This window comes from Lytechinus pictus, chromosome 3, assembly GCF_037042905.1.
Source record: "Lytechinus pictus isolate F3 Inbred chromosome 3, Lp3.0, whole genome shotgun sequence".
NCBI classification, from domain to species: Eukaryota; Metazoa; Echinodermata; class Echinoidea; order Temnopleuroida; family Toxopneustidae; genus Lytechinus; species Lytechinus pictus.
In genome coordinates, this window is record NC_087247.1 from 68,057,589 (window position 1) to 68,083,619 (window position 26,031).

Here is a 26,031-nt window from a genome sequence, read left to right on the forward strand (position 1 = left end):
ACATAATTCTGACATTTCGAAAGTAGGTTTCTGTAATGAAAATGAGTCACATCTCCTTTTATTTAGTCTTTAACCGATATTCAATGAAGAATGTCGTATCTGCATGGAAAAGATTAACCCGATCATAAATTTCATAATCCACTGAGATTATTTTATTACATCATCGTCAGTGACCGGCTTATTATCGCAGTCTTTTTTTTTCACTGTGTAAACCAACGCCGTCATCATATTCGTCATAATAATTATGATCAATGTCAACTTCATTATCAAAATCACTACTATACTTCATGCCAGGTCTGCTAGCATTACAATTTCTTATCAAAATCACGAATAATTTCTTTGTCACATCCATCCACTGCTTGCCCGGTCTGCTAGCATTACAATTTCTTATCAAAATCACGAATAATTTCTTTGTCACATCCATCCACTGCTTGCCCGGTCTGCTAGCATTACAATTTCTAATCAAAATCACAAATAATTTTTTTGTCACATCCATCCACTGCTAGCATTACAATTTTTATCTGCCAACCGGAGAGCCATGAATAAAGAATAAATTTTTAAGTCTGGGAGAAAAAGAACACAAGAGAAATTCCAATATATGAATACAGAAATCAAATTTGTGGAAGAAATTGGTTGAGTGACTCTTTTCCTCAAATAGGATAGTTGGCAGTTACAGCTTCTGTAAGTATTACCAATCACTCATCAGTAGCACCACGATCGCTTTTCCATTAATCACTACACAAAAATTAAACACATCTAATACAAAGTACAATTATTTTTGAAAGTGTGAATATTATTCATACTGAATACATGTACATAGTGGAGAAAAGGTATACAAGTACCCTGAAACATCAGTGGTATACTATTTACAAATATTTTTGTAAGGGTAACAATATTCAGAAGGTAACCCCACATTTTATCAATTAATATCAAAAACAAAATTGAACTTTCAGTTCAAGTGACAAAAATTGTCAAAGCATTTAAAATCATAATACTGCTATTTTGGTCATATGTGTGGTGTTATGGATTAACCACTCTCCATTGGCTTTGTACACTGATTTTCATATTTCTTTAACAAAAATCCTTTCTGATCTTTCTCTGGAATAACAGGATCACGAATAAGAAATCCAACTCCTTCTAGGAAACATGCCAATAACCTTATCAAAAATACAATTACAAATAAGACAGCATTTTGAGAAATCAACTCTTTTTTTAAGATTTTGGTTGATAAATGAACATTCCCAAAGATATCACTGATTGTTTTACAACTCTTGAGGGCAGCATTCAATGAAATGAAAAAATTGAAAATCATATCTCTTGAAATGACAAGTCAATTTTGTTCACATTATTACTGACTAGTATATTCCTGATACATTCTTTATGTAATAAACTTAGTGTCTTTTAAGAAGTATTTTTACCACTTAAAACACAAAGGCCCAAAATTACAAAGGAAATTTGGATCCCTGTTGAAATATTAATTAAGGCATATATAAACTTTCTTTAGGTGCTATCATGGGCAATGTACAATATTTTTCTGCTTACTGTATATGACTGAACTTAAAACTCCCACTTTGTGAATTGGGTCACTGTGATATTACATAAACTGATGAAAACTAGCAATGAACTAAGCTAAAGTATGTTTCAATAAATGTAGTTAATAACATACTATTAACCTGAGATATTATGTTCTGGTCATATTGTGTACTGGTACTAAAACAGCAGGACTACTTCACAAAACATTTGAGAGCTATTCATGAAAAAAATAGCCCAAGCTGGGCGTTGAGGCGTGCACTTGTAATCCAAGCTACATGTATGTGGGGAAGTTACAAATTGATGCAGAGGTTCTAGCCCTGGTCACGTCTTTCGAATGGTGACGTAACTGACGTTAAAGGTCGGTCCCAGACGTAAATAATCATATCTGATTGAAACACGTCTGACAAAACTCAAATACACACACACAATATCATAACATTTTTACATTATATATCTTGAAGTACCCATTTCTCTTACCTAATAGGTTAATTGTACTTTATATGTACATTAAAATTTTACCCTTCCAATAACTTTTTGTTTGCTACCATCTATTGGCTCCATAGTGTTAATGTGTAATTTTATGCCTTCTTTTGTTGATTTTGAGTTTAATCACATGTGTTTTATTCAGTTATTTACTATTTACCTTTGTTACCGAATTGATTAGGATATATATATATACAGTGCGTCCCACAAAAAACAAAACCGAGGTTTAGCGATGATTTATAATAAGTTGATCACAAATAGACAAATGACCTATCATTATAAAGCTTTGAATGTCCTCTTTCAGCTGGTATAACAAACAAGATTTCTCATCCACGCCCGAGTGAGTAAAAACAATTTGAAGAAAGGATAGGAAAAAGTCATTTGCCAGGGGGTATCAAAATTTCAAAAAGAAAATCACATGCCTAAAAAGTTCAATATCTCCTCGTTAATTTGATAGCTAAATCGCAGAAAATGGTCAATAAATAACAAAGTTATGTTTCTTCGTAACGCTTGTATTTCCATAATTACATGAAACATACGTAATTTCACCGGTGTCCCACCAAAGCTATTGCACGGTTAACAAAAGACTTTTGCATGGCTGATCATCAACAAAACGGAGTGTTGAGTAAGTCTGAAAGCTATCTAGTAAAACCTCTTCATTTTATGAAATTATTGGAATTCAAGCCTTATTTCAAATAAACAGAGCTATGTTATTTCTTGAATGTTTTCTGTAATTTAGGTATCAAATTAAAGAGCAGATGTTGAACTATTCAAAATTGTGATTTTCTTTCTTCAAATTTTTTCGCTCACTCATGCATGAATGAGGAATAATCCAAGATATTTCAAATGAAAGAGACTCTACGCTTTACAATGATAGGTCATTTGTTTATTGTATTTTCGATTAACCCTCAATCTCCCGGGGTATTTTGATTCTTGTCAATCCCGGGGGGGGGGGATCTCGGCCGCCGATTGCGCGAGCGACGCAAAAATTTGCACACTGGTAGTGTGCGATGTAATCTACAAGGCTGTATGGTAAAATTTTCCAAAATAATGAGATTTTATTTTATATGAATTAATTATGCTAATTTATGCATAAATCATACTTTTTGCTATAATTCACTAAATAAAGCTCCTAGAATGCTAATTTTTGGTAAAAAAATTCTTTGTAGCAATCTTAACAATCGCAATTAAAAAAACTTCGGTTCGGAAATCAATTTCTTATGTATTTTATTGTTTTATGAATTTCTTATGTATTTCTTTGTTTTTTTACTTTTTGTTTTTTATTGTTTTTTCAATGGAAATCATTCCAGACTTAGTTCTGATCATAACCAAGGCAAAATTTATTCAGTTTAATCAGTAAAAGTAGAAATAATGATACATTTATGAATTTTGGCTAAATACACAATTTGCATTGGATTTGTACATGAAATCACGTTTATGAGCAATTTTGGGTCTGACATGCACTTACATAATATTGCGTAATGTCGTAACCGTGTACCCGGGCGTCACAAATTTGGTCTCAAAATTTGCGCGAGACTTGAAAGTAAAAATTCAGTGAGCGGCGAGGTCAAAAAAATTTGCGCAGCAGATATATCACGAAAATTGTCAAGGGGGGGGGGGCCATTATGCCCCCCCCCCCCCGGGAGAATTAGGGTTAAGGCATGATCAATCATCGATAAATCTTGGTTTCGTTTTTTGTAGGATGCACTGTATATATATTTATATATACACATAGGCGGATCCAGGGGGGCCCGGGCCCCCCCTATTGGTGGAGCAAAAAAAAAGAAAAAAGGGTGAAAGAAATAAAAAAAAGAAAAAGAAGGGAAAAGAGAGAAAAAAGAAAGAGAAACATAAAAGGAGGAAGACGAGTGAATATAATAAGATGAGGGGAAGACTACGTGCTCGCATTGCCTTTTAGGTGATTTATATATCTTGCTCAATAAGGAGCTTAAATATCAAATTTTGAAGTCAATATATAAAACATATTTCAGCTCGGAAATCGAACTTTCATTATTTACAAATTGATTTTTAAATTGATTTACAAATTGATTTTTAAAAAGTGCTCTGTAAAAATTTATGTTTTATCTTCTGAATGTTAACATTTTCTGCTCGCGCTGCGCGCTCGCAAAATTTGATTTGTCAGGTACCTATTATTTTCCTGTATCATTCCATAAAGTTCTCAAATATCCCTATTCAGGTCAAATTGTCAAAACGTAACAGCTGCACGCTCGCATTTTGATTGGTGATTTGATATGTATATCCCAATATTAATTCTATAACAAACTACTTAAAATCCCAATTTCATGACAGTTTATCAAAAATTTCGGCTCGCGATTTGCGCTTGCATTGATTGTTGAAAATATATTAACTCGTGCATCTTATTCATAATTACAAACGTGCTTTAAATGTCCAGTTTTCAGGCCATAATAAATTAACAGATTTCTCGTTCTCATTAGGCTTATTAGATTAATAAATAAGATATTAATTTAATAATCAAATTGACCCTTTTTCAGAATGGAATATCGACAAGTTTCATCTCCCGCTTAGGAAGAGAAATAGGAAGATAGTCATCATTTTCATATGGTGATATAATCTTCTTAGAATGTCCCTGTCCTACGTCAAAACTCAAACTAATAATAATGAAACATATCAGATCTTTTTTCAACTGTGATTGATATCCACCTCACAATTTTCCTACAAATTGCTTGAAATACAGAGCTTTTTTCAGATCGGAATATCAAATATTTTAAGCTCGCGCTCGCTTTATTGATTTTCATGATGAAAAAAGATATTTAGAATGCCCAGATTCTACGTCAAAATCTGAAACACGCGCACGCATGTTTATTCAGATACACAGCTTGTTCTCTATTTAAATCATTATGAGCCTATATATCCAGTTTCAGATCAGAATCTCAAAAGTTTTCTGCTCATGCTTTGCACTCGCATTATTAATGTAGGAAGATACCAAATTATACCAAATTTTTTAAATAATTTACAAAACATGAAGAGTGTCCCGTTTTTAGGTTTGAAATCTCAATTTTTTTCTGCTCGCGCTTCGCGCTCGCATCAATTGTTTGGTTATATACTTATACTGTTCATGATTACAAAAAGTGCATAGAACGTTAATTTTTTAGGCCGGAACGTCAAAAGATTTTCAGCTCGCGCTTTGCGCTCCTATATAAATAAATATGTATCGTCTTAATGGCTAACTGCAAAACATCCTCAACAGGTCCCTTTTCGACAAGCCCAGAACGCAATATAAAAATTTCTGCTCGCGCTCGCAGTAATTATCTAGTTACATACGCATCTTGTTCAGGTTCACAAACATTGCCCAGAATGTTCAATTTTCAGGACAAAATACATGAAATTTCAAAATTGTTTAGCTCGCACTTCACGCTCACACTATTCAAATAGGGCTTATGAAATTATTACCCATCTTTATTGTTTATAAGAATAAAGCTGTCAAAACTGTTAGGACATGGGCATTTTGCCCCCCCCCCCCCAAAAAAAAAATCACGATCAAGAAAGAAAAAAAATGATCTTTGAGCAGCCGATCGGGGAAAATATGGGTGAAAAAATTTTTGGGCCCCCCTATTGGCGGAGGCTGGATCCGCTCCTGATACACATATATATATTGTATATATAAAACTCAACATGACTTTTGTCCTCACATTCTCTAATTCATGACATGTGGTAATAATGGATAAATTACACCAACCAAGATTTATTTTTTTAAAGAGTCCCTGTATCCAAGCCTCATGATGTCATAAATATAGTTATTACAAAAATAAACAAAACCCTTGACCAAAAATCTTATCTGATCAGTCACTATCATACACCTACAAATTCAATCCTATGAATGCTACATAGTTCATAGAAAATAAAAAGCAGAGGATAAGTGTGAAAGGCAAGCGATAACTGGGGTACAATCAACAATGACTGAAGTTTAGTTTGGGTGGTAAATCCAGCATTCTCAGAGTACAGTAGTAGGCTTTCTTAGAAGTACTTACGCAGTAAAAACAGATTATATTGGCGTCTACCTTCTAGTTTGATAAAGTAATTGTGAAAATATGAAACAGTGAAAAATATTTCATTATAATAAAATTATGGTTTATATTCAAATGAGTTGAGTTTAGAAGGATTTTTCTCCCATAAAATGGACAAAGATATTTTCTTTGCTTACATATCGAACAATTTTTTTCCTCAGTTTGATAAATTTTTGTCAATACAAAACTAAACTATCTACAATTTATGGAATTTCTTAACTAAATTGGGCTGTGTTTTCTGCATATTTCAGATTTTCATGATCTTAGAACATCAATTCAGAAGTTTTTTTCTAGATATTTACTTAGCATACATACAGTACATGCCACAAAAAACGAAACCCATTTTCAGAGATAAATTTCACATTTACTGAATGTTTTTACGATAAATTTGACACTTACTTTAAGAGTGGAATCTCTTCATTAAATTGAGACTGAAAGCTTAGCAAATTGTTCACGCAGGGCAGATTACAAACCATGAATATTGAATATTGAGGCATATCAAAACAGTTTGTGCAGAAACTCAGCACGTAAATCTAAAATCTTTCTCATTTTAGAGATCAGTGACTAAAACTACAAAAGAAATGTTAATAAGCCGACGGTCGAATAAACACAGTCATCGCTTTGTTAAACAAATCTAGCCCAATTTTTCTGCTCTGCGCAACCTGATTTTGACATTAAAATTACAAACTCTTGTTGCTCATTGATGTGTGGAGTGTTTGTCTCATATCAGCTATCAAAATATAGAGGAATAATTGAATTGTATGCTGATGCAAATGAAATACCATAATTCATTTGCCTTTGAAGAAAAAAAACATGGGAATCCCAGGTTTGTTTGTTTTTTCTTGGACACACTATAGGTAAGCCGTTATTTCATAGGTTTGCTTGACCCTAATTTCAGGACTGCAAGTTTGCTGGTAAAAAGAAGTAACAATAGCATGATTCAACATTATGTGAAATCAGTAGCCGCCCCCCCCCCCCAAAAAAAAAAAAAAATGGGAAAAGCTTGTAAAATTCTACCTGCACAGCACTGTCTAATGTCACAGACTGCATTCTAGATTTCCTGCTAGTTACTTATTTTGTCCCTGTAGATCCAAAGCCCCCTTCTCCTCGTGATGTCTCATCTAATGTCTGTTAAAAAAATCAGGAGAAATAAGACAGTAATCAGATTGGAGAGATTAACTTTTAAACTACATGGAATATTTTCATTGTTTTGGCATTAGTGTATTATATGTTCCTGAGATTCAATGTGGTGCTGTTGGAGGGATTTTTTACATGCTGTACTCGCCGCCATCTTCATTCAAAGAGTGACGTTATTTGCATTCAGTTGTCAATTATCAGCCAGTTGCAAAGCACATACACACACGCTGTGCTGCTTTTGGCTACATCATCACAGGCCCAAACATCTGCTGATGTCACTTCACACAGCAGAAGATGGCAGAGTCAACTTGCCAAGATCTTTGAACAGCAGCCGAAGCACACCCGAACTAAGAATTGTCAGAGTTCAGTTCAAGCAATTAGAACATATCATCTGCGTAAACGTCTGGCATCGTCCACAGCGCATATATATGTCCAACAGCGTTTTCTTGAATCCCAGGTACATATACCTTCAATACTCCTGAATATCACTAAGAATATCATAAAAGATTTATCAGAAACATTTTAGTTCAACTAAAAAAAAAAGAGAAATAAAACATAAGTGGAGATAAAGAAGACTAATTATTCAAGTTACCAATGCATCTATATAAACTTCATCATTAAAAGTATCAAATTTGTTCAGATAAACAGACTTGAAGGGATCATTCAATGTGCGAGTATCTGGGTAATCTTAACCCTAAAAGTGTTGGGTTATTTGGACCCTTCTCACAGCCGGGGGGGGGGGGGGGGGTTCGCTCACCCGAGATCTCGGCCTTCGATCAAGCGAGCACCATTTGCACAGTGGTAGTGTGTGATAAAATCAACAAGGCTGTATGGTTCATTTTTTTTAAATAAGATTTTTTTAAAATTAATTATGCTAATTTATGCATGAAATAAAATCAATTGCTCTAATCAACTATCATACAGCCCCAAAACTGCTAATTTTTTATTCACTAACTCTTTGTAGGATCCTGATCAAATGTGCTTCAAAAATATTTGGTATTGCAATTCTTTCTTAAGTATTTTATTGTTTTTAATTTTTCATGTACTTCTTTGTTTTTTTACTTTTGGTTTTTTATCCTTTTTTTTCGATGGAAATTGTTGCAGACTTAATTCTGATCATAAAAAAAGACAAAATTAAGTTTAATCAGTAAAAGTAGAAATAATGATACATTTATGAATTTTAGCTAAATACACAATTTGCGTTGGATTTGTACATGAATTCACGTTACACTTTCATAATGTGTTATTTCGTAACCACGTACGTGGGCATCGCAAATTTGGTCTAAAAAGTTGTGCGAGATTTGAAAGTAATAAGTCAGCGAGCGGTGCAGTTGAAAAATTTCGCACGGCGGATTTATCGTGAAAAATGTAGAGGGGGTGGGAATCCTCCCCCCCCCCCCCGAGCCTTTTTATTTCTTACATTAAACAAGTGGAGTGCCTCTGGTAGTCTCCCCTGCATTACACGATTCAATAAAGCAGCAGTGCTGACTTTGAAAACTACTGTAAAATAATTATTAAAAAAAACATTCATATGATACAATACTACATACATTGACCCTAAATGACATTAGACCTTGCTCATGTGACCTAGGACTTTTCAGTGATACTTGATTACCCCTATGTCCACATTTCATAAACTGTATCCATAAACTTTGAAAGTTATGACAGCAATTTAATAATTAACTTCAAAATGGCCAAAGCTTATTGACCTTAAACGATCTTTGACTTTGGTCATGTGACCTGAAACTTGCACAAGATGTTCAGTGATACTTGATTACTCTATGTCCAAGTTATATGAATCAGATCCATAAACTTTCAAAGTTATAATGGCATTCAACAAATACCCCCAACTTGGTCAAAGTTCATTGACCCTAAATGACCTTTGACCTTGGTCATGTGCCTTGAATCTCAGGCAGGATGTTCAGTAATATTTGATTACCATTATGGTCAAGTTTCATGAACTAGTTCCATATACTTTCGAAGTTATGACATTTCAAAAAGCTTAACCTTAGGCTAAGATTTAGATTCCCCCAATGTGGTCTAAGTTCATTGACCCTAAATGACCTTTGACCTTGGTCATGTGACATGAAATTCAAGCAGGATGTTCAGTAATACTTGATTAACCTTTTGTCCAAGTTTCATGAACTAGGTCTACATAGTTGTGTTGTCATTTAAAAAACTTAACCTTTGGTTAAGATGCTGCTGCTGCCGCCTTCGGAAAAGTGGCGCCCGTAGTCTCACTCTGCTATGCAAGTGAGACAAAAACACTTTGCATTTAATTTAATGGCAAATAATGGGGGCTACTAATCAAATCTACAAAGGCTAGTTTTTTATTGTAGGGGTAAAATTGCCATTTCCCCTAATGGTTGGTGTGTATAACATATTTTTTTCTGAGGAATAAGTCCTGTAGCTGCTATTGAACAGTTATTTTATGATAAATGGCTCATGCACTTGCAGCATATTACTGTCAAATTAAAAGGTGTCAGCATCAAATAATAAAAAAAGACCCCAAAACTAATCATAATATATTAGATCTCAAAATCCTCCTTTTATTATAAAAGATAAGGTATGAGATATTGATAAATACTAGGTGATTACAACACCTGTTAATAAAATCCAGGGTTTAAACTTACTTGTGTTTCAACTAGTGTTGGCATGAGAATACGCTCACAAATCAACTGTGCTATCCTTACTCCTTTCTTCACTGTAGAAATAACAAATTGTGATAAATTACTGCATGGCAATATCTTATAAAGGAATTCAATATTTAGAGTTAGAGGGCGAGCATTTGAAATTAATGAATATACACAATTTCATTTACTATAAAAAAAGTCAGTTAATCTAATTTGTGGGTTGGCGCATCAGAGTGCATAAATCAATGTACCATTTGAAGTCAACTGATATAATTTTGCGAGTGCGCTTGCGCAGTAGGAGCCGATTTTGATCGCTAATTTCAGTATTTCAGAAATCTGGCTGGCTGGAACCAGTTTAGAACCAACGCATTGTAGATAATGCACGGTGCGGCCAGTGCATACACAAACGTAACCCAAGCGCAAGATTTCTACGCGTTGAGTGTATATGCAGGCCATGCATGATGTGCGACTGCAAGGTAACAATTGTCACAAATGCTTATTAAGGGTTACTTCCCTAAGGTTGTGAATAACCTGAAATCAGAAGTAATGATAAGCAAACAAGCATATAAATTGTTCCAAATAGTAACTTGAATTACACATTGTACAGCCTTAGGTAATAATGATGACATTGACTGGCTCTTCTTTCTGGAAACATCAAATATGTTGCCCTCAAAAGAACCATATTGCCCTCGTCTAAAGACTCGGGCCAATATGATTCTGTTGAGGGCGACATATTTGATGTTGCCCTCAATGCCAGTCAATATTATATAATTATTAAACTAAATATGTACAATTACAAATATTACAATTAATCTATTATTCAATTATTCAAGTATGAATTATCATGAAATTTTATCTACAGCTTATATACAATTATTAATTGTGAGAAAATGCCCCTCATTCTTTCCTCAGCCTAACTGGTAACCATACTATTAAATACATTTTAAGAAATGGGGTACAAATAATTGCCTAAAATGAGCTCTGTTAGTGCAGGAGACACAGAGTCATTATAATTAATAGCAGTGTAGAGGGTGAGATCTTTTTAAGACAGCCTGGACACTAGCCAGTATTTTATCAAAATACACTAACAATTTATACTAAACACTTTTTTTTTCAACAAGTGGAGCGCCTCTGGCAGTCTCGCCTGCATTATATGATTCAATATGGCAGCAGTGCTGACTTTAAAAAGTTATTAAAATAAACACATAATTCATATGATAATAAAATACTATGTACATTGACCTTAAAAGACCTTTGGCCTTGGTCATGTGACCTGAATCTCATGCCAGATGTTCAATAATACTTGATTACTCTTATGTCTAAGTATCATGAATTAGATTTATAAAATTTGAAAATTATGATGGCAATTCATCAAATACCTCCAACATGGTTGACGTTTATTGACCCTAAATGGCTTTTGACCTTGGCCATGTAACCTGAAACTTGCATGGGATGTTCGGTGATACTTGATTGCCCTTATACAACAGATTCATAAACTAGATCCATAAACTTTCAAAGTTATGATGGTAATTCAACAAATACCCCAAACATGGCCAAAGTTCAATGACCCAAGATTACCCTTGACCTTGGTAATGTGACTTGAAACTCAGGCAGGATGTTCAGTGTTACACCAATACCCTTATGTCCCAATTTCATGAAACCAAATCTATAAAAGCTTCAAAGTTATGATGACATTTCAAAACTTAACCTTGGTTAAGATTTCGATATTGAATCCCCCAACATGGTCAAGTTGATTGACCCTAAATGACCTTTGACCTTAATCATGTGACCAGAAACTCAGGCAGGATGTTCAGTAATACTTGATTACCCTTATGTCGAAATTTTAATGAACTGGGTCCATACACTTCCTAAGTTATGATGACATTTCAAAAACTTAACCTTGGTAAAAGCAGTGCCTATAGTCTTGCTCTGCTATGCAGGCAAGACAAAAATATTACTTGAATTTTATTTTATGTTGCTGTAACATGCTATGTCAATCAAACAGACTCTCACAAAGAAATCTATCAATGAGTGTATTAACGCTCCTCCCAAATAATATTATGCAAAATTATTTCGTAAAATGTTTGGTTACTTTATAATACAAGTAATTTCTCTTGTTTATATTTATCATTAACAAAACAATAAAAGTAGATAACTTGATCTCCAAGAAGCAAGTAGGATTTTTTTGTCTTCAGACAAATTAGCATTGGTCCCACACAAAAAAAAATCTTTGAAACTATACTGTAAAAATATGAACTCAATCCTTAAGACAAACCTTCAAAGTCAGCATTGGAGAAATTGAATAGAAGTACATATACATCCCCTCTGTAGTCTCTGTCAATTACACCAGCTGTAAAAGATAAACAAAGAATTGATGATGTCATTAACAAAACTGCAATAGTTCGTAAAACACATTCATTCAGTTTTTCATAAAAAATTATAATATATTTTACCCCCCCCCCCCCCCTTTCCCTCCTACCCCTCTGGGCAATAGTACTGAATTTTACTTTTGCGAGCCCTGGCCCATGGAAAACCGTTTTCTTACTCTATTCTTCTTCTCTTTCATTTCTACTTTATCTATATTTAATTATTCAATTTCAAATTGTATTTATGTAATTACATTGTACAATTTTTGTATGTTTTTTATGGCCAAATAAATAATAATAATAATAATAATAATAATAATTCAAAATGTACTGTTTTTGCTTTGTTTCTATATATATTTTCTTTCAAACAGCAAGACCATCATATTGTTCATTTGATGCCTCAAATAAGTACCGGTAATGTGGTACAAAATAGTAAAATACCAGTGGCAGATCCAGATTTTTGTTATGGGGTCTACAATGGGACCCAGAAAAATACCTATCAACAATGACGGGCAGGTAGAATGGGTTGAAACTCTCCTCTCAAAATAATCTGACAGACAAAAATATGAGATGTCATATCTAGTTCTAGGAGAATGGGTCCAGTCTCTTCACATGAACAGTTATCAATCGGCAGTGTCACTGTGTATTAATGGAATTAAACTGGCACTGTGAATCATTTTGATTCTATCACATTTTCCATTATGGTGAAAAGTATTATGTCTGGTTCTTTGGAACATGAAAGAAATATTCAATAAAAATTCTACTAAAAACTTTTGAATATCATGCAATGGGTAAAATTTAACCCCCCCCCAAAAAAAAAAATATGAGCAAGGATCATTACATTAGCATAAAAATATGTACAGAGCCCCACAGATCCATTTAGAGATTCAAGTAAAACATTTAAAAGACAAAGTGAAAAGAATGTGCTTGAAATAAGTGAAATGTATTACCTCCAACATCAATGAAATGCTTTGATGCCAATCCTGACCTTGGAGCTATCCTTCCATAGCAGCCTTCAGGCAGAGCAATTTGGAGACCAGTTGGAATTAAAGCTTTATCCTTGGCTTTTACAACCTTACTCTCACAACTACCAAGAATACAAAGAGATAAATAAACAAGTGGAATGCCTCTGGCCGTCTCACCTGCATCACGCGATTCAATATAGCAGCAGTGCTGATTTTGAAAACTACTATAACTCGCACAAGATGTTCAGTGATACTTGGTTACTCTTATTTCCACGTTTTATGAACTAGACCAATACACTTATAGAGATATGATGGCAATTCAACAAATACCCCCAACGTGGCCAAAGTTCTTTGACCTTACATGACCTTTGACCTTGATCATGTGACCTGAAACTCGCACAGGATGTTCAGTGATACTTGATTACTATTATGTCCAAGTTTTATGAACTAGACCAACACACTTTCAAATTTATGGCTGTAATTCAACAAATACCCCAATTTGGCCAAAGTTCATTGACCCTAAATGACCTTTGACCTTGATCATGTGACCTGAAACTTGCACAGGATGTTCAGTAATACTTGATTACTATTATGTCCAAGTTTCATGAATCAGATCCATAAACTTTCAAAGTTATGATGGTAATTCAACAGATACCCCCAATTCGGCCAAAGTTCATTGACCCTAAATGACCTTTGACCTTGGTCATGTGATGTGAAACTCATGCAGGATGTTCAGTGATACTTGATTAACCTTATGTATAAGTTTCATGAACTAGGTCCATATATTTTCTAAGTTATGATGACATTTCAAAAACTTAACCTTAGGTTAAGATTTTGATGTTGATTCCCCCAACATGGTCTAAGTTCATTGACCCTAAATGACCTTTGACCTTGGTCATGTGACATGAAACTCAGGCAGGATGTTTAGTAATACTTGATTAACCTTATGGCCAAGTTTCATGAACTAGGTCCATATACTTTCTAAGTTATGCTGTCATTTCAAAAACTTAACCTCAGGTTAAGATTTGGTGTTGACGCCGCCGTCGCCGTCGCCGCCGCCGCCGCCGTCGCCGCCGCCGCCGCCGTCGGAAAAGCGGCGCCTATAGTCTCACTCTGCTATGCAGGTGAGACAAAAAAATGAACAATTACAAAATAATTTTTTTGTGACAGAAACAATAAAAAAAAAAAGCATGTCACTTCATTTATTCTGTTGTCTATTGATAATAGCTCTATTACTTGGGGCCTTTTAACACATGAATCTTGAAGCATCATTGTATTGACAATTGCAGTTCATCTTTAGAATATCAGACCTTTCACACGTTCACTTGAAAACTGATTTGAATTCAAATTCCCGAGCGAAGGCGGTATGTGTCCTTGAAGACTTGTCTATCAAAGCACTGCATCGATATGATGAGTGCATGACAATTGAATTATCTACGGAAGTGTTTGAAAGGACAAGTAAGCTCCGCCCCCCCCCCCCCCTAGATGTTTTGGAGGTCAAGCCTTTCACAAGTAAAATTTGTACTGTAATTTAAGTGAAACTTAACTGGAAAAATTCACCTCTGGAGTAAAATTTGAATTTGTGATTCTGGTTTGGTTTCACACATGCTAAAAATTTGTCATTAACCTTATTTTTCACTGGAATCATTGATCATTCAAATTATGACTTTCTTACCATGTGAAAGGGCGGATAGTGTATCAAAATTTTGATGTCTTTTTCTGAGAATATGAAAGGCGCACACTCACAATTCATCTATTCAATGTGTAGTGAAAGTGAACCATCTGCTTCATTGAACCACTTTTTTGGAACTACGATGTTCAGTGAAGAATGGTCATAGAAACCTAGGTATTTTTTGTATCTTTGAAATGAATATTCTAATTTTTAAAGGAATATATGTTTTATGATTATTGACTGGATAACTTCTTGCAAACAATCACTAAAGTTTTTTTTTTTTTGGATACACCCTGTATATTGTAGTGTACCTATGTACATGTACCTTGAAAGACTTAAAGACACTGTTCTCAGTTCTCACTACCTTCCTAAAACTAGTTTAGGGCAGTTCCATGGTTACGGAGTGACATTCAGAAACAAATTTTTGCATTCAAACAAAGATATCACCTATATTTGAATAGTTATTTGCAAAGAAATGGTACCTGACAGTAGTTGCTGAAACCCAATTTTCAAAATAATAACATTTGTTATTTTGATCCACTGAATTAATAAGATATGAATATTCATAAACATGGTTACGGCGTGACGCAAAATGGACATGCATATTTGAGGAAAAAACATATTGCTCAAACTCTGTGAACTTTAAATTGCTATCACAATTTTGATTTATTGATTGGATTCTATGTTGTTCTAGCTTTAATATGCTGCATTACATTAAAAAATGTTTTATTTCATTAATTATGACTTAAAACGTAAACCCATACCTGGTTTCGGAGTGACGTTTACAGAGTGACATCAGAAATATCCACACACAGGCAACGTAAAATTAACTTATATTTTACAATTTTTGTTTGATATGATGTAAAATGATGACCTCCAGATTATTCAAAAGAAAATACAAAACAAGCAAGTTTTCTGTTAAATTAAATTAAGTAAAAAACAATATATGTAGTCCCATGTATAAAATTTCTTGTATGGTTTGGATTCTCCTATAAGGAGATGCGTAAGAAAATTTTTTTTTGGCTAATTATGTTCCCCTTTTGTATTTATGAAATTCCATATGAGTTTTGATAGAAAAATTTGATCCAGATTTGAAATGAGTCAATATAAATTTTTGAAAAATTTCCACTTTTGCTTGGAATTGCCCTTTACTGGAAACTAGTTTAACATGTAATGAGAACGGTCGAAGCGAACTTCCAAATCGATTCATAAAACCACCTCGCGATGTAGTTTTCAAGATTGGTTTGCCTCGTTAAACTGGTTTGAGCGTTTTATCAAAATACACTAACAATTACTAAACTGTTTTTTTTTACCTCAAGTGGTCATGTGACCTGAAACTTGCACAGGATATTCAGGGATACTTAACTGCTCTTATGTCTAAGTTTCATGAACCAGATCTATAAACTTCCAAAGTTACGGTGGTAATTTAACAAATACCCTGAACATGGCCAAAGTTCATCAACCCTAATTGAGCTTTTACCTTTGTCACATGACCTGAAACTCAGGCAGGATGTTCAGTAATACTTCATTACCCTTATGCCTAATTTTCACGAACTAGGTCTATATAATTTCTAAGTTATGATGACATTTCAAAAACTTAACCTTGGTTAAGATTTCGATATTGATTCCCCCATCATGGTCTAAGTTTATTGACCCTAAATGACCTTTGACCGTGGCCATGTGACCAGAAACTTGGGCAGAATAATCAGTAATACTTGATTACCCTTATGTCCAAGTTTCATGATCTAGGACCATATATTTTCTAAGTTATAAGACATTTCAAAAACTTAACCTTGGTCAAGATGAAAAGCGGCGCCTATAGTCTCGCTCTGCGAGACAAAAATGAAGGCCAAATTTTGGATTGAGATTATAATTTTAAGATTAGAATGTAAATCCTTTGATATCCTTTGAAGAAAGAGAGGTGACATGATTCAAGTGTATAAGATTACTCATGAAGTTGACAGGCTTAACCCAGACCACTTTTTCAACTAGCTGATATGACATAGTTTCAAGTTTGTAAAGCCAAGATGCAGGACAAATGTGAAAAAAAACAAGCTTTTAGTCACCGAGAAGTCAATGATTGGAACTTTCTCCCAGCTGAGGTAGTTGAAGTTCCCACATGCACAGTAGACACCTTCAAAATCAGGCTAGATAGACTGACACCGGAAAGATAGGCATTATGATTCCCACTACTTTTACTTGGATATAAGATGTCAATTTTCACCAACTTGCCCCACTGCCTCCTCACAGGCGCGTAGCCAGGGGGGGCGGTGGCCCCCCAAAAAACGTCCCCAAAAACAAGGGAAAAAATAGATGAAAAAAGGAAAAGCGAAGGAAGGAAAGGGAAGAAAGGTAGCTTTGTGTGTTTTTCTTTTTATTTTTTTATTTCTCTTTCTCAAAATAGAAAGTCCTTCACTCTTGCTCTAAATTTATTTATATGAAGTTTGCTTCTGCGCTGTGCGCGGTCAAATGACAATATTGCAGTTCTCTTTTGTTTCCCTCACCCTTTCTCTAACCCTGTTTTTTCACCTCAGCTATATGTTTTTTGTCAGTTAAAGTTAAAATGTATACATTAGGGCAAGGAATTAGAGCAAGTTTAGGCCGAAGTATATGAAGTTATCTTTTTTTTAATTGATCGCGCAACTTCTAGTCGGGTCGGCTCCGGGCGGGTAAAATCTTTATATCAATTTCTGCCGTCACCTCCATAGGCAACGCTTTTCAGCTCATTACTAAACAACCATAATTTGGGGGCAAACAGGTTCCTAATTCCAAAAGAGGAAGGTATAAAATTCGTCGTATTAAATTTAAAAAAAAAATGTTTTTTATCAAATTCTATTTAACTTCATGTCATTTCCCTGCACATGCATTTCCTGTCCTGTTATGCGCCCTCAGTTTGGAATTTTGAATGACACTTAAGTTTCTTTATCATTTAAAATGAAGCGAATCAGGATAAGTCAAAGAAATTATACATCATCCTGTTTTATATAATTTCAATAAATCACAGAAGTTTCAACTTTTTGCGCACTATTTTCCTTATAATGAAGTTCAATAATCTTAGAAAATCAATTGAATTAGAGCCGATGGGGGTATTAGAGATATCTGCATTTAATGAAACGTCCGCCCTTTGAAATTTCAGAGTTTCATTTCATTGCTCTGCGCAGGGAGGAATATCTTCCTCCCGACATATATCCTTCTCCTGTTTTGCGAGTTAAGATATGCACTGTCACTAAATTATTTGTAATCAAATCTGATCTTTCCAAGGGAAGTATTCAATATAATTTAGAGAATACCCTTTTCTCGGAACCCATTTCTTTGCCAAAAAAAATTGATAAAACGCTTTACCTTCCGCGCTTCGCGCGGGGTTGATATTTTTCTATTTTCCTCCATTTTATCCCTTTTTTGTGCGTTCACAATCACTTTTGAAAACAAGGTTCAAAATCACAATATAGTCAACTGAATAGGAGCTGATATAGGTACTAGAGACAAGAGAGATGGCTCCTTTTCATTTTAATTTATGAAACACTGAAAGCTTTGCGCGGGAGGGGGAAACTCCCCCTCCCTGCACCCACCCCCTAGGGAGCACGCTTTGCGTGCATTTACCGCCCCCTCAAAAATAAAATCCTGGCTACGCGGTTGCCTCCTCAAACTTATTAAAGCATGAAGGAAGCTGACAGTGACAAGAAGATAGACCTGGAAGCTCGACTGCTGATTCAGCATTCTTCCAGTATTTGCGGTAATAAGGTAAGGTATGGTAAGATATTAGGAAGAAATCTAAAAGATTTAAATACAATCCAAGTGTTTTCATCTGGATTTGTCAAATTTTAAAGCATGACAACAACTTATTTCAACACACTATTGGCATTGGCATTGCCGATGTTACTAGCTGCAACTTTGTTGATTAACATCTGGAGAAAAATATTATTTTTCTTATTTCAAGAAAATATCACATTTTCTTTGTGAATTTGAAGAGAAATGACCTTCAGACTGACAAAAATGTAACATTTTCTAAAAAAATCTAATTATTGGCTGCAAAAAAGAAGAATGAAATAAGGTCAATTTTCAGCATTTCTCTGCCATAGACTGTGTAGTTAAGAAATGGACACACACAAATCCAAAATTTTAGCTTCCGCGAGCTGTTATAAATTTATTATTAATGCCAAAAACTTGTCCATAAAGAGTCCAATAGGATTTTTTATGCTCTTTCTGATGGTATGATTTTTATAAAGATTTGGAAACCAGATCACAATGAAAAATTGCGACAAAGTGAAAAAATTGTGCAAAACAGAAATTTCATTTTCCCATAGAAAACGCATGGGGAAATGTCAATCTCAACACACACAAAAATAAGGGTTTGCAATTTATCTATAAATCCTTATTCAAAATGATCATATAAACTTGTCCTTACTGTCAAAAGAAGCCCCTGAATTTTCTCTTTCCATACATGCCAAACAGAAGTTAATAATCAATTCAGATCACATTTTTCTAGTAGCCTGAACTTCCCGAAAAAAATGTGCCATATTTTCCCCTAAATCAGCCTTATGCTGACACTTTTCAGTGTGGCTTCAGACACCCTACGTAATAACTAGTAATAGTATAGAGACAAACATCCTGATAAAAATTAAAAGAAAATGATCTGAGAAAAATGTGACTTGTGTTTGTAAAAAGACCCCAATTTATATTAAAAATAACACAATTTTAATATAGTTTGGGGCCTTGTTTTAAAAAAATCAAAATTCCCAAAACTTTCCATGCCCATGCGGGCCATGCCCATGCAGGCCATGCCCATGGCATGGAACTTTTCTAAAATTTCTGTTAAAAGTTTCCAGTCCTTTGCAACACCACAGTAACACTAAACAGACACAGTTAGATCTAACGTTAGTGCTCTTTTAATTTTTATCCCACATTTACATGAAATGATGAATTGAAATGCAAATTGAAATAGCATAGGATCTAACGTTAGATCTAAGTGTAGATCTAACAGTAACACTAGTAGAGGATAGGCCAGTACGGCAGTAGACCTCAGTTATATAGATTACCTATACAAATCAAAACCAGCAGCATGCTCGGAGCCTCGAACGGGGGCGATTGCATCAGGAGATACTCTCTTGAATCGCAAAACAGAAGCGTCCATGGGGTCCTCAGCACTATCTACCTCCATTTTCTGCTTCTTAGCAGGTGACTCAACGCCAGGAGACATATCACAAAAAGAATTACAAACAGAAAGGTGTGAAAGTAAGCTGTGTCGTCTGAGTATGGACGTTGTAATTCTCAGCATAGCAAAATTTCGCTCTAGTGTACGTATAACTTAGTCCGTACCGTACCCACGTTGGCGCTGGCTCGATCTTTTTGTTTGCAGCCGAGTCGAGATGTAGTATCTCAACGTCAACGATTTCAACCAAGCGCGCGTAAAACATCGATGAAGCCCGGTGACGTGACGCGGGAAAATGTATATCCGGTGTATACATTCTCGGGGATTTCCCTCAGCACTATCCGTGTTTAAGCCCCGCCCCCTATCTGTATACCTCCCCCCCTCTCTCTCTCTCTCCTCCGATATCCCAGGCCAGCCTATAGACAGGAGGGGGGGGGGGTTGTGCGGAACGTCGCCGTTCTTCGCCAACAACACCAAAAAAGGGGAAGAGGAAAAAAAAAATAGAAGGGAAGGAGAGGAGGAAAGGAAGAGATAAGATAGGAAGAAGAAAAAGTGAATGAAACAAAATAATAGGATGGAAAAAATAAAAAAATCAGCTCATTAACAACAAAAATCACTCGAGCTCACATTTCTTTGAGTGAGATAACAATTTTAGATTTTTCCATTTAATTATTTGATTTTCAACAAAATATAAATGGTGACAGCCCGCGAGACCAAGGGCCCGCGGGTTTTCAGTTTTTCTTTTAAAAGAATGTATGGAAGGGCTGTTTTTTATGGTATTGTCGAGGGAGTTCCAAAATCTAGGGCCATCGAACATAGTCCTACTCTTTGCCAATAAAGTTCTGAAACGGGGCAAATGAAATTCGTCAGATTGCCTATAGGGTACTAAATCAAATACACGTGGAAGGGTAATTTTGTCAAATTTAAACATAAATTGTCCTAAATAAGTATAGGTCGCTTATCTTCAGCAATTTGCTATACCTAAATAAATAGTGGGTCAGTGTGTGAACGAAAAGCAGAATTTAGTGGTTTAAGGCGCCTCGTTGCAGCGGCGTAACAGGTGCCTGTTATCAGAGGGGGGAGGGGGCAGAGCCAAATATTTCCCAGTAATTCCGTCTAGAATTAGTGGCATAACTAGGATTTCAGTTTAGGGGGCAGCAGTGACTACGAGAAGCGCGTTCCGGGGGGGGGGGGGGTGCAGGGAGGGGAGTGTACCATCCCCCCGGCGAGAAGCGCGGAAGGTCCGCCGACATTCCTTTGAATTGTTCCTTATCTGCTCTCGCTCATCTTAATACGTCCTCTGCCTGTTATCGGAGGGGGGGGGGGGGGCAGAGCCAAATATTTCCCAGTAATTCCGTCTAGAATTAGTGGCATAACTAGGATTTCAGTTTAGGGGGCAGCAGTGACTACGAGAAGCGCGTTCCGGGGGGGGGGGGTGCAGGGAGGGGAGTGTACCATCCCCCCGGCGAGAAGCGCGGAAGGTCCGCCGACATTCCTTTGAATTGTTCCTTATCTGCTCTCGCTCATCTTAATACGTCCTCTGCCTGTTATCGGAGGGGGGGGGGGGGCAGAGCAAAAAAATTCCCGCTAACTAATTTAAGTCCAGAATCATTGGCTTTGCTAGGATTTCATTTTAGGGGCGGTAGTGAGCACGCGAAGTGTGCGAAAGCAATTTTGTGATCATGATCAGGATGCGTATCACGCTAATAGCGCGCGAAAGGCGCTCATATTAAGGGGAGTTTTCTCCCTCACGCGCGAAGCACGGAAGCTCCGACGTTTTCTTCGAATTTTTCCTTCATGCCCGCTCCTGCTCTACGTTCTCTGCCTGTTAACGGAGAGGGGGGCAGCGGCGTAACAGGGGTCGGTGGCCAGGGGGGGGGGGCGGGCAAGAGCCAAAATTTCCCGGTCATATAGTATGAACAGGCGTAATGGTGTATAAGGCGGCGATTTTGAGAGGGTCAGAAATTGCGTATTGGGCAGAATTTATCTTTTAAAAAAAAGTTGCGAGCGAGCGAAGCGAGCGAGCAAATTTTTTTGACATTTTAATACAAAAATCTAATTTTGTGATATATTTTGATCCAGAGAATTATATTTCAATCTCTCTTTCCATTCCTTTTTGTGGTCTGTATATATACGCCACTGTGAACAGGATTCTTTGCAGCAGTATAGCTGGAAGAGTACAAAAAACGAGGGGCGCAGTATGGCACATGTGCTAAAAAGCTGCTTAACGAGCGAGCGAGACAAAAAATCACCTTTTCATGAGAATCTAACTTTGAGATATTCTTTGACATAATATTCAGTAAATAAAATCATATCCTACACTTTTCCTTTGTTTTTCTTTCCTCCTTTTTTTTTAATTGGTTGTAGAACTTTTAGGGCCATGGTCCAACCCTTCCATACTCATATACGGCAGTGCTATGCGGTTGGGGTCCCCGGAACTTCTCGATATCAAGACCATTTAAACCTCGCAGATTGCCGCTATTTCTAATCAAATCGCGGGTATATACAGAATATAGCTTTTAAACAACACATTTATTCAACCCAGTTGCGTAATGAACCGAATATTTTGAGGGGGCAAAACTTAGCAATGTGGGAAAATGTGTAAAAAGTCCCCGGCGAACAAAGCGAGCTGGAAATAAAAAAAAATGCCTATTGATATTAAATCATAATTATGTGATGGATTTTTCCATTATATTCAGCAAATAACACATTTCATTGTTTCCATTCATTTCGTAATACGTTGTCTCCTATAATTTCTTTTTATTTCCTCTTGGGTGTGGAACCAAGACACCCCCCCCCCCCGCGCCTGTACGCCAGTGATTGAAAGAAGGGTCCCTATACAGGGGGCGTTATATAGATCCACTTAAAGGTTATAGATGAAGAGCCCCTAGCTTATTTGGATATTTAGCAAGCTTATAGCACATCTTTCTCCCCGCTCTTTATTTTCAATCCTCGGCGGCCCGGTCGTGTTATTAATTTTTTTTATTGTCCCTTTTCTTTGTTTTCCAATTTGGCTTTTGACTAAGGCATTCTACCTTCGTTTCCCGCTATTGTTTGCCACTTTGTCATCTTTTAATTTATTTCCCATCATGTTATTATATTACATAGGCCTATTTCAGAATGATTTGTTCTTTTTCAAAATGTTCTTCTTTAGTTCCCTTTCCCGCTTTCCTTCCTTTTCCATTAAAAATTCTTCGTTTTCTTTTCGCTTTTCCCTTTCCTTTTCCTCCTTTCCTTTTCCTTTTCCTTCCCCTTTCCCTTTCTTTCTCCCTCCCTTTTTTCCTTTTCCCTTTTTTTTTTTATTTTCCCGGTGAAATCCGCCAGGGGGCAGCTTGCCCCCCTGCCCCCCTCCCCCCGCCTGTTACGCCACTGGGGGGGGGGGGGAGAAAAATTTCGAATTGCGGAAGCTCCGACGTTTCTTTGAATCGTTCCTTGTCTGCATCCGCTCTAATTCTTACGTTTTCTGCCTGAAATGGGGAGGGGCACAGCCAAAAATATCCCGTTTATAAGTCTAAAATTAGTGGCGGAGCCAGGATTTAATTCAAGGGGGCGGTAGTCAACACGCGAAGCGTATGAATCACTTACTGAGCGCGCAAAACGCGTTTCCGGGTGGGGGGTGCATGATGGAGGGAGAAGCTGTGACGATCGATCCCTTGAACTGCTCTCGCTTGTCTTACGTTTTCCTATACCTTTTCATTTTCTCGCTCATATGTCCCCCCCCCCCTTTTTTTTGGGGGGGGGTTGGCGTTTAAAAAAAATAATATCAATAATCGTATGATGATAATGATAGTAATGGTGAATAATAACGACAATAGAAACAAATATTAGGTTCATCATGTTTTATTGCTTTAAAAAGATTTTTCACTTTTACTCTATATCAAACAATCTTCATGTTCCAGTGCTAAGAACTTTGCAACCGAAAACCATATACTCTCACTGGCCGAGGGGTACCCCTCCCAGAAGAAGGACCCCCACTCTATCAAGAACCTCCAAAAGATTCCCATTTTCCCATGAGAATGAATTGCCCCTTTACAAACGCGTTGCAGTGCTCTTTTCTTTCTATCTTACAAATGCAACGACCCATTTTCTTTTACACTGATTTTGTTCACCTATTAATAATTAAGCCCCATCATTTTTAATGATTAAGTAGTGTCAGTGAAATTAGGCAACGTAAGTTTATACTGTAAGTAGTGGAAACACGTACCCCATCCCTGCACCCCCCCCCCCCTATAGAGAGCCGTTTCGCACGGTGCGCGCAGTAAGTGTTTCACACGATTCGCGTGCTCACCATCGCCCCCTAAAATGAAATCCTTGCAACGCCACTGATTCTAAATTAGGTTACCGGGAATTATTTGCCCCCCCCCCCCCGATAACAGGCAGAGAATGTAAGAGGAGCGGGAGCAGACAAGGAACAATTCGAAGAAAACGTCGGAGCTTCCGTGCTTTGCGCGATAGGGTGAAACTCCCCCTTAATATAGGGAGCGCCTTTCGCGCGCTCAGTATTAAGTGTTTCGCCACTTCGCGTGCTCATGCACCACCGCCCCCTAAAATGAAATCCTTCTGGACTTAGTTACCGGGAAATACTTTGGCTGAATTGGCTCTACCCCCCCCCCCCCGAAAACAGACAGAGGACGTTACGTATGAGGCGGGAGCAGACAAGGAACGATTCACAGGAACGTCGGATCGAGCTTGCACGCTTCTCGCGGGGGACACCCAAGGGAGCGCGCTTCCCGTGCTCACTACCGCCCCTAAACTGAAATCCTAGCTATGTCACTAATTCTAGACGGAGTTAACGGGGAAAATTTGGCTCTGCATGCCCCCTCCCCCTCTGATAACAGGCATCAGCCGCTGCAACGAGGCGCCTTAAACCAATCGGCACCTGATGAAGAAAAAAAAAAAAAACGGTCTCGTGGGCCTCCGGTCTCGCGGACCTTCGGCCTCGCGGGCCTTCGGTCAAGTGATCCCACTCGAAAGCAAAGCTTGTAGGCCTATAATTGGGCTCTTCATTGGCTTGCTCAATTTAATATGGGACTTAAAATATTCTGTTTTTAAGTCAATGTACACAAATCACTCTACTCATGCACAATGCGAGTTTTATTATTTTGTTTCATTGAGATACATGGGAGATATTCTATTCAATATAACAAATAAGTGCTGAATACAAAAAAAAATGGCACGCTATTGTTTGACTAATGTAATGAGATTTATATCCTCTTTAGAATTAAATTCCAACAATCTTTGAAATTACCCCTTTTTACTTCAGTATAGGCCAGTATCCTACTTTCAGCACTTTTCATTCGCATTGTTCATGCTTGCATGCATTCTGAGATACCCATGGGTGTCGATCAGTATTCTTGGTTGGGGGGGATGATGACACAAAAGTTCTTGTGGATGGGGATCTTTCAACATTACCCCCACTAAAATCACAAGTTAGGACATTTGGGAGTGATTGATATGCATGGTGTTCTTGGAAATTCCTTCATTGTTGTGGTGTACTGTACTTATATAATTTTTTTTTAAATTCGATTTGTGTTACAAGTAAGCCTATTCTAAACTCATACGAAAGAAAAAATGACAAAAATTATCTGGAACATGTACATAGTGATCTGTTGATTGAGCATGATGTATACACAGGGGCATCGATCCATTTTTCAGATTGGGGGGGGGGGGGGGGGCAAAATCATGAATCAACGTTCCAAAGACGCTCGATCATATAAAACGAACAAACTCACCCACACACCCCTACACCCCCACACATAGGCCTATATTTTATATATATATATATATATATATATATATATATATATATATATATATATATATATATATATATATATGAATCATGATAAAGAGACACATATCTCAACCTCACCAACAATGCGAGCGCAAAGCGCGAGCTGAAAATTTTTAGTATGACATGAAAACAGGAAAAATGTACCTGTTTAGGTTTGCTTGTAGTAACTCATGAGGAGCATAGATAAATGTATCTCACTAGAGAGCGAGCTAAAATTTCTTTATATTCTGACGTGAAAGCTTGATATCCTAAG

The 26,031-nt window shown here is 36.6% G+C and overlaps 1 protein-coding gene across 1 annotated transcript; it reads right to left on the reverse strand.

Moving 5' to 3' along the window:
* Window positions 1-1,906: 1,906 nt before the first annotated feature.
* On the reverse strand, window positions 1,907-20,238 carry LOC129256783 (deoxyuridine 5'-triphosphate nucleotidohydrolase-like). Its single transcript, XM_054894946.2, has 5 exons — window positions 19,872-20,238; window positions 13,149-13,285; window positions 12,108-12,182; window positions 9,833-9,903; window positions 1,907-7,190 (listed from the first exon to the last, which is right to left on the reverse strand). The coding sequence occupies exons 1-5, from the start codon at window positions 20,108-20,110 to the stop codon at window positions 7,134-7,136; spliced, it is 579 nt and encodes a 192-aa protein (XP_054750921.2). The 5' UTR covers window positions 20,111-20,238; the 3' UTR covers window positions 1,907-7,133.
* Between the last annotated feature and the right edge of the window lie 5,793 nt (window positions 20,239-26,031).

Excerpts from the sequence above, each read along its gene's own strand:
- LOC129256783 (XM_054894946.2), bottom strand. The coding sequence starts at position 20,110 with ATGCTGAGAATTACAACGTCCATACTCAGACGACACAGCTTACTTTCA. Across the intron at positions 13,286-19,871 it reads GCTGGTTTTGATTTGTATAG|TTGTGAGAGTAAGGTTGTAA; the intron begins GTAATCTATATA and ends TATTCTTGGTAG. Across the intron at positions 12,183-13,148 it reads GCATTTCATTGATGTTGGAG|CTGGTGTAATTGACAGAGAC; the intron begins GTAATACATTTC and ends TATCTTTTACAG.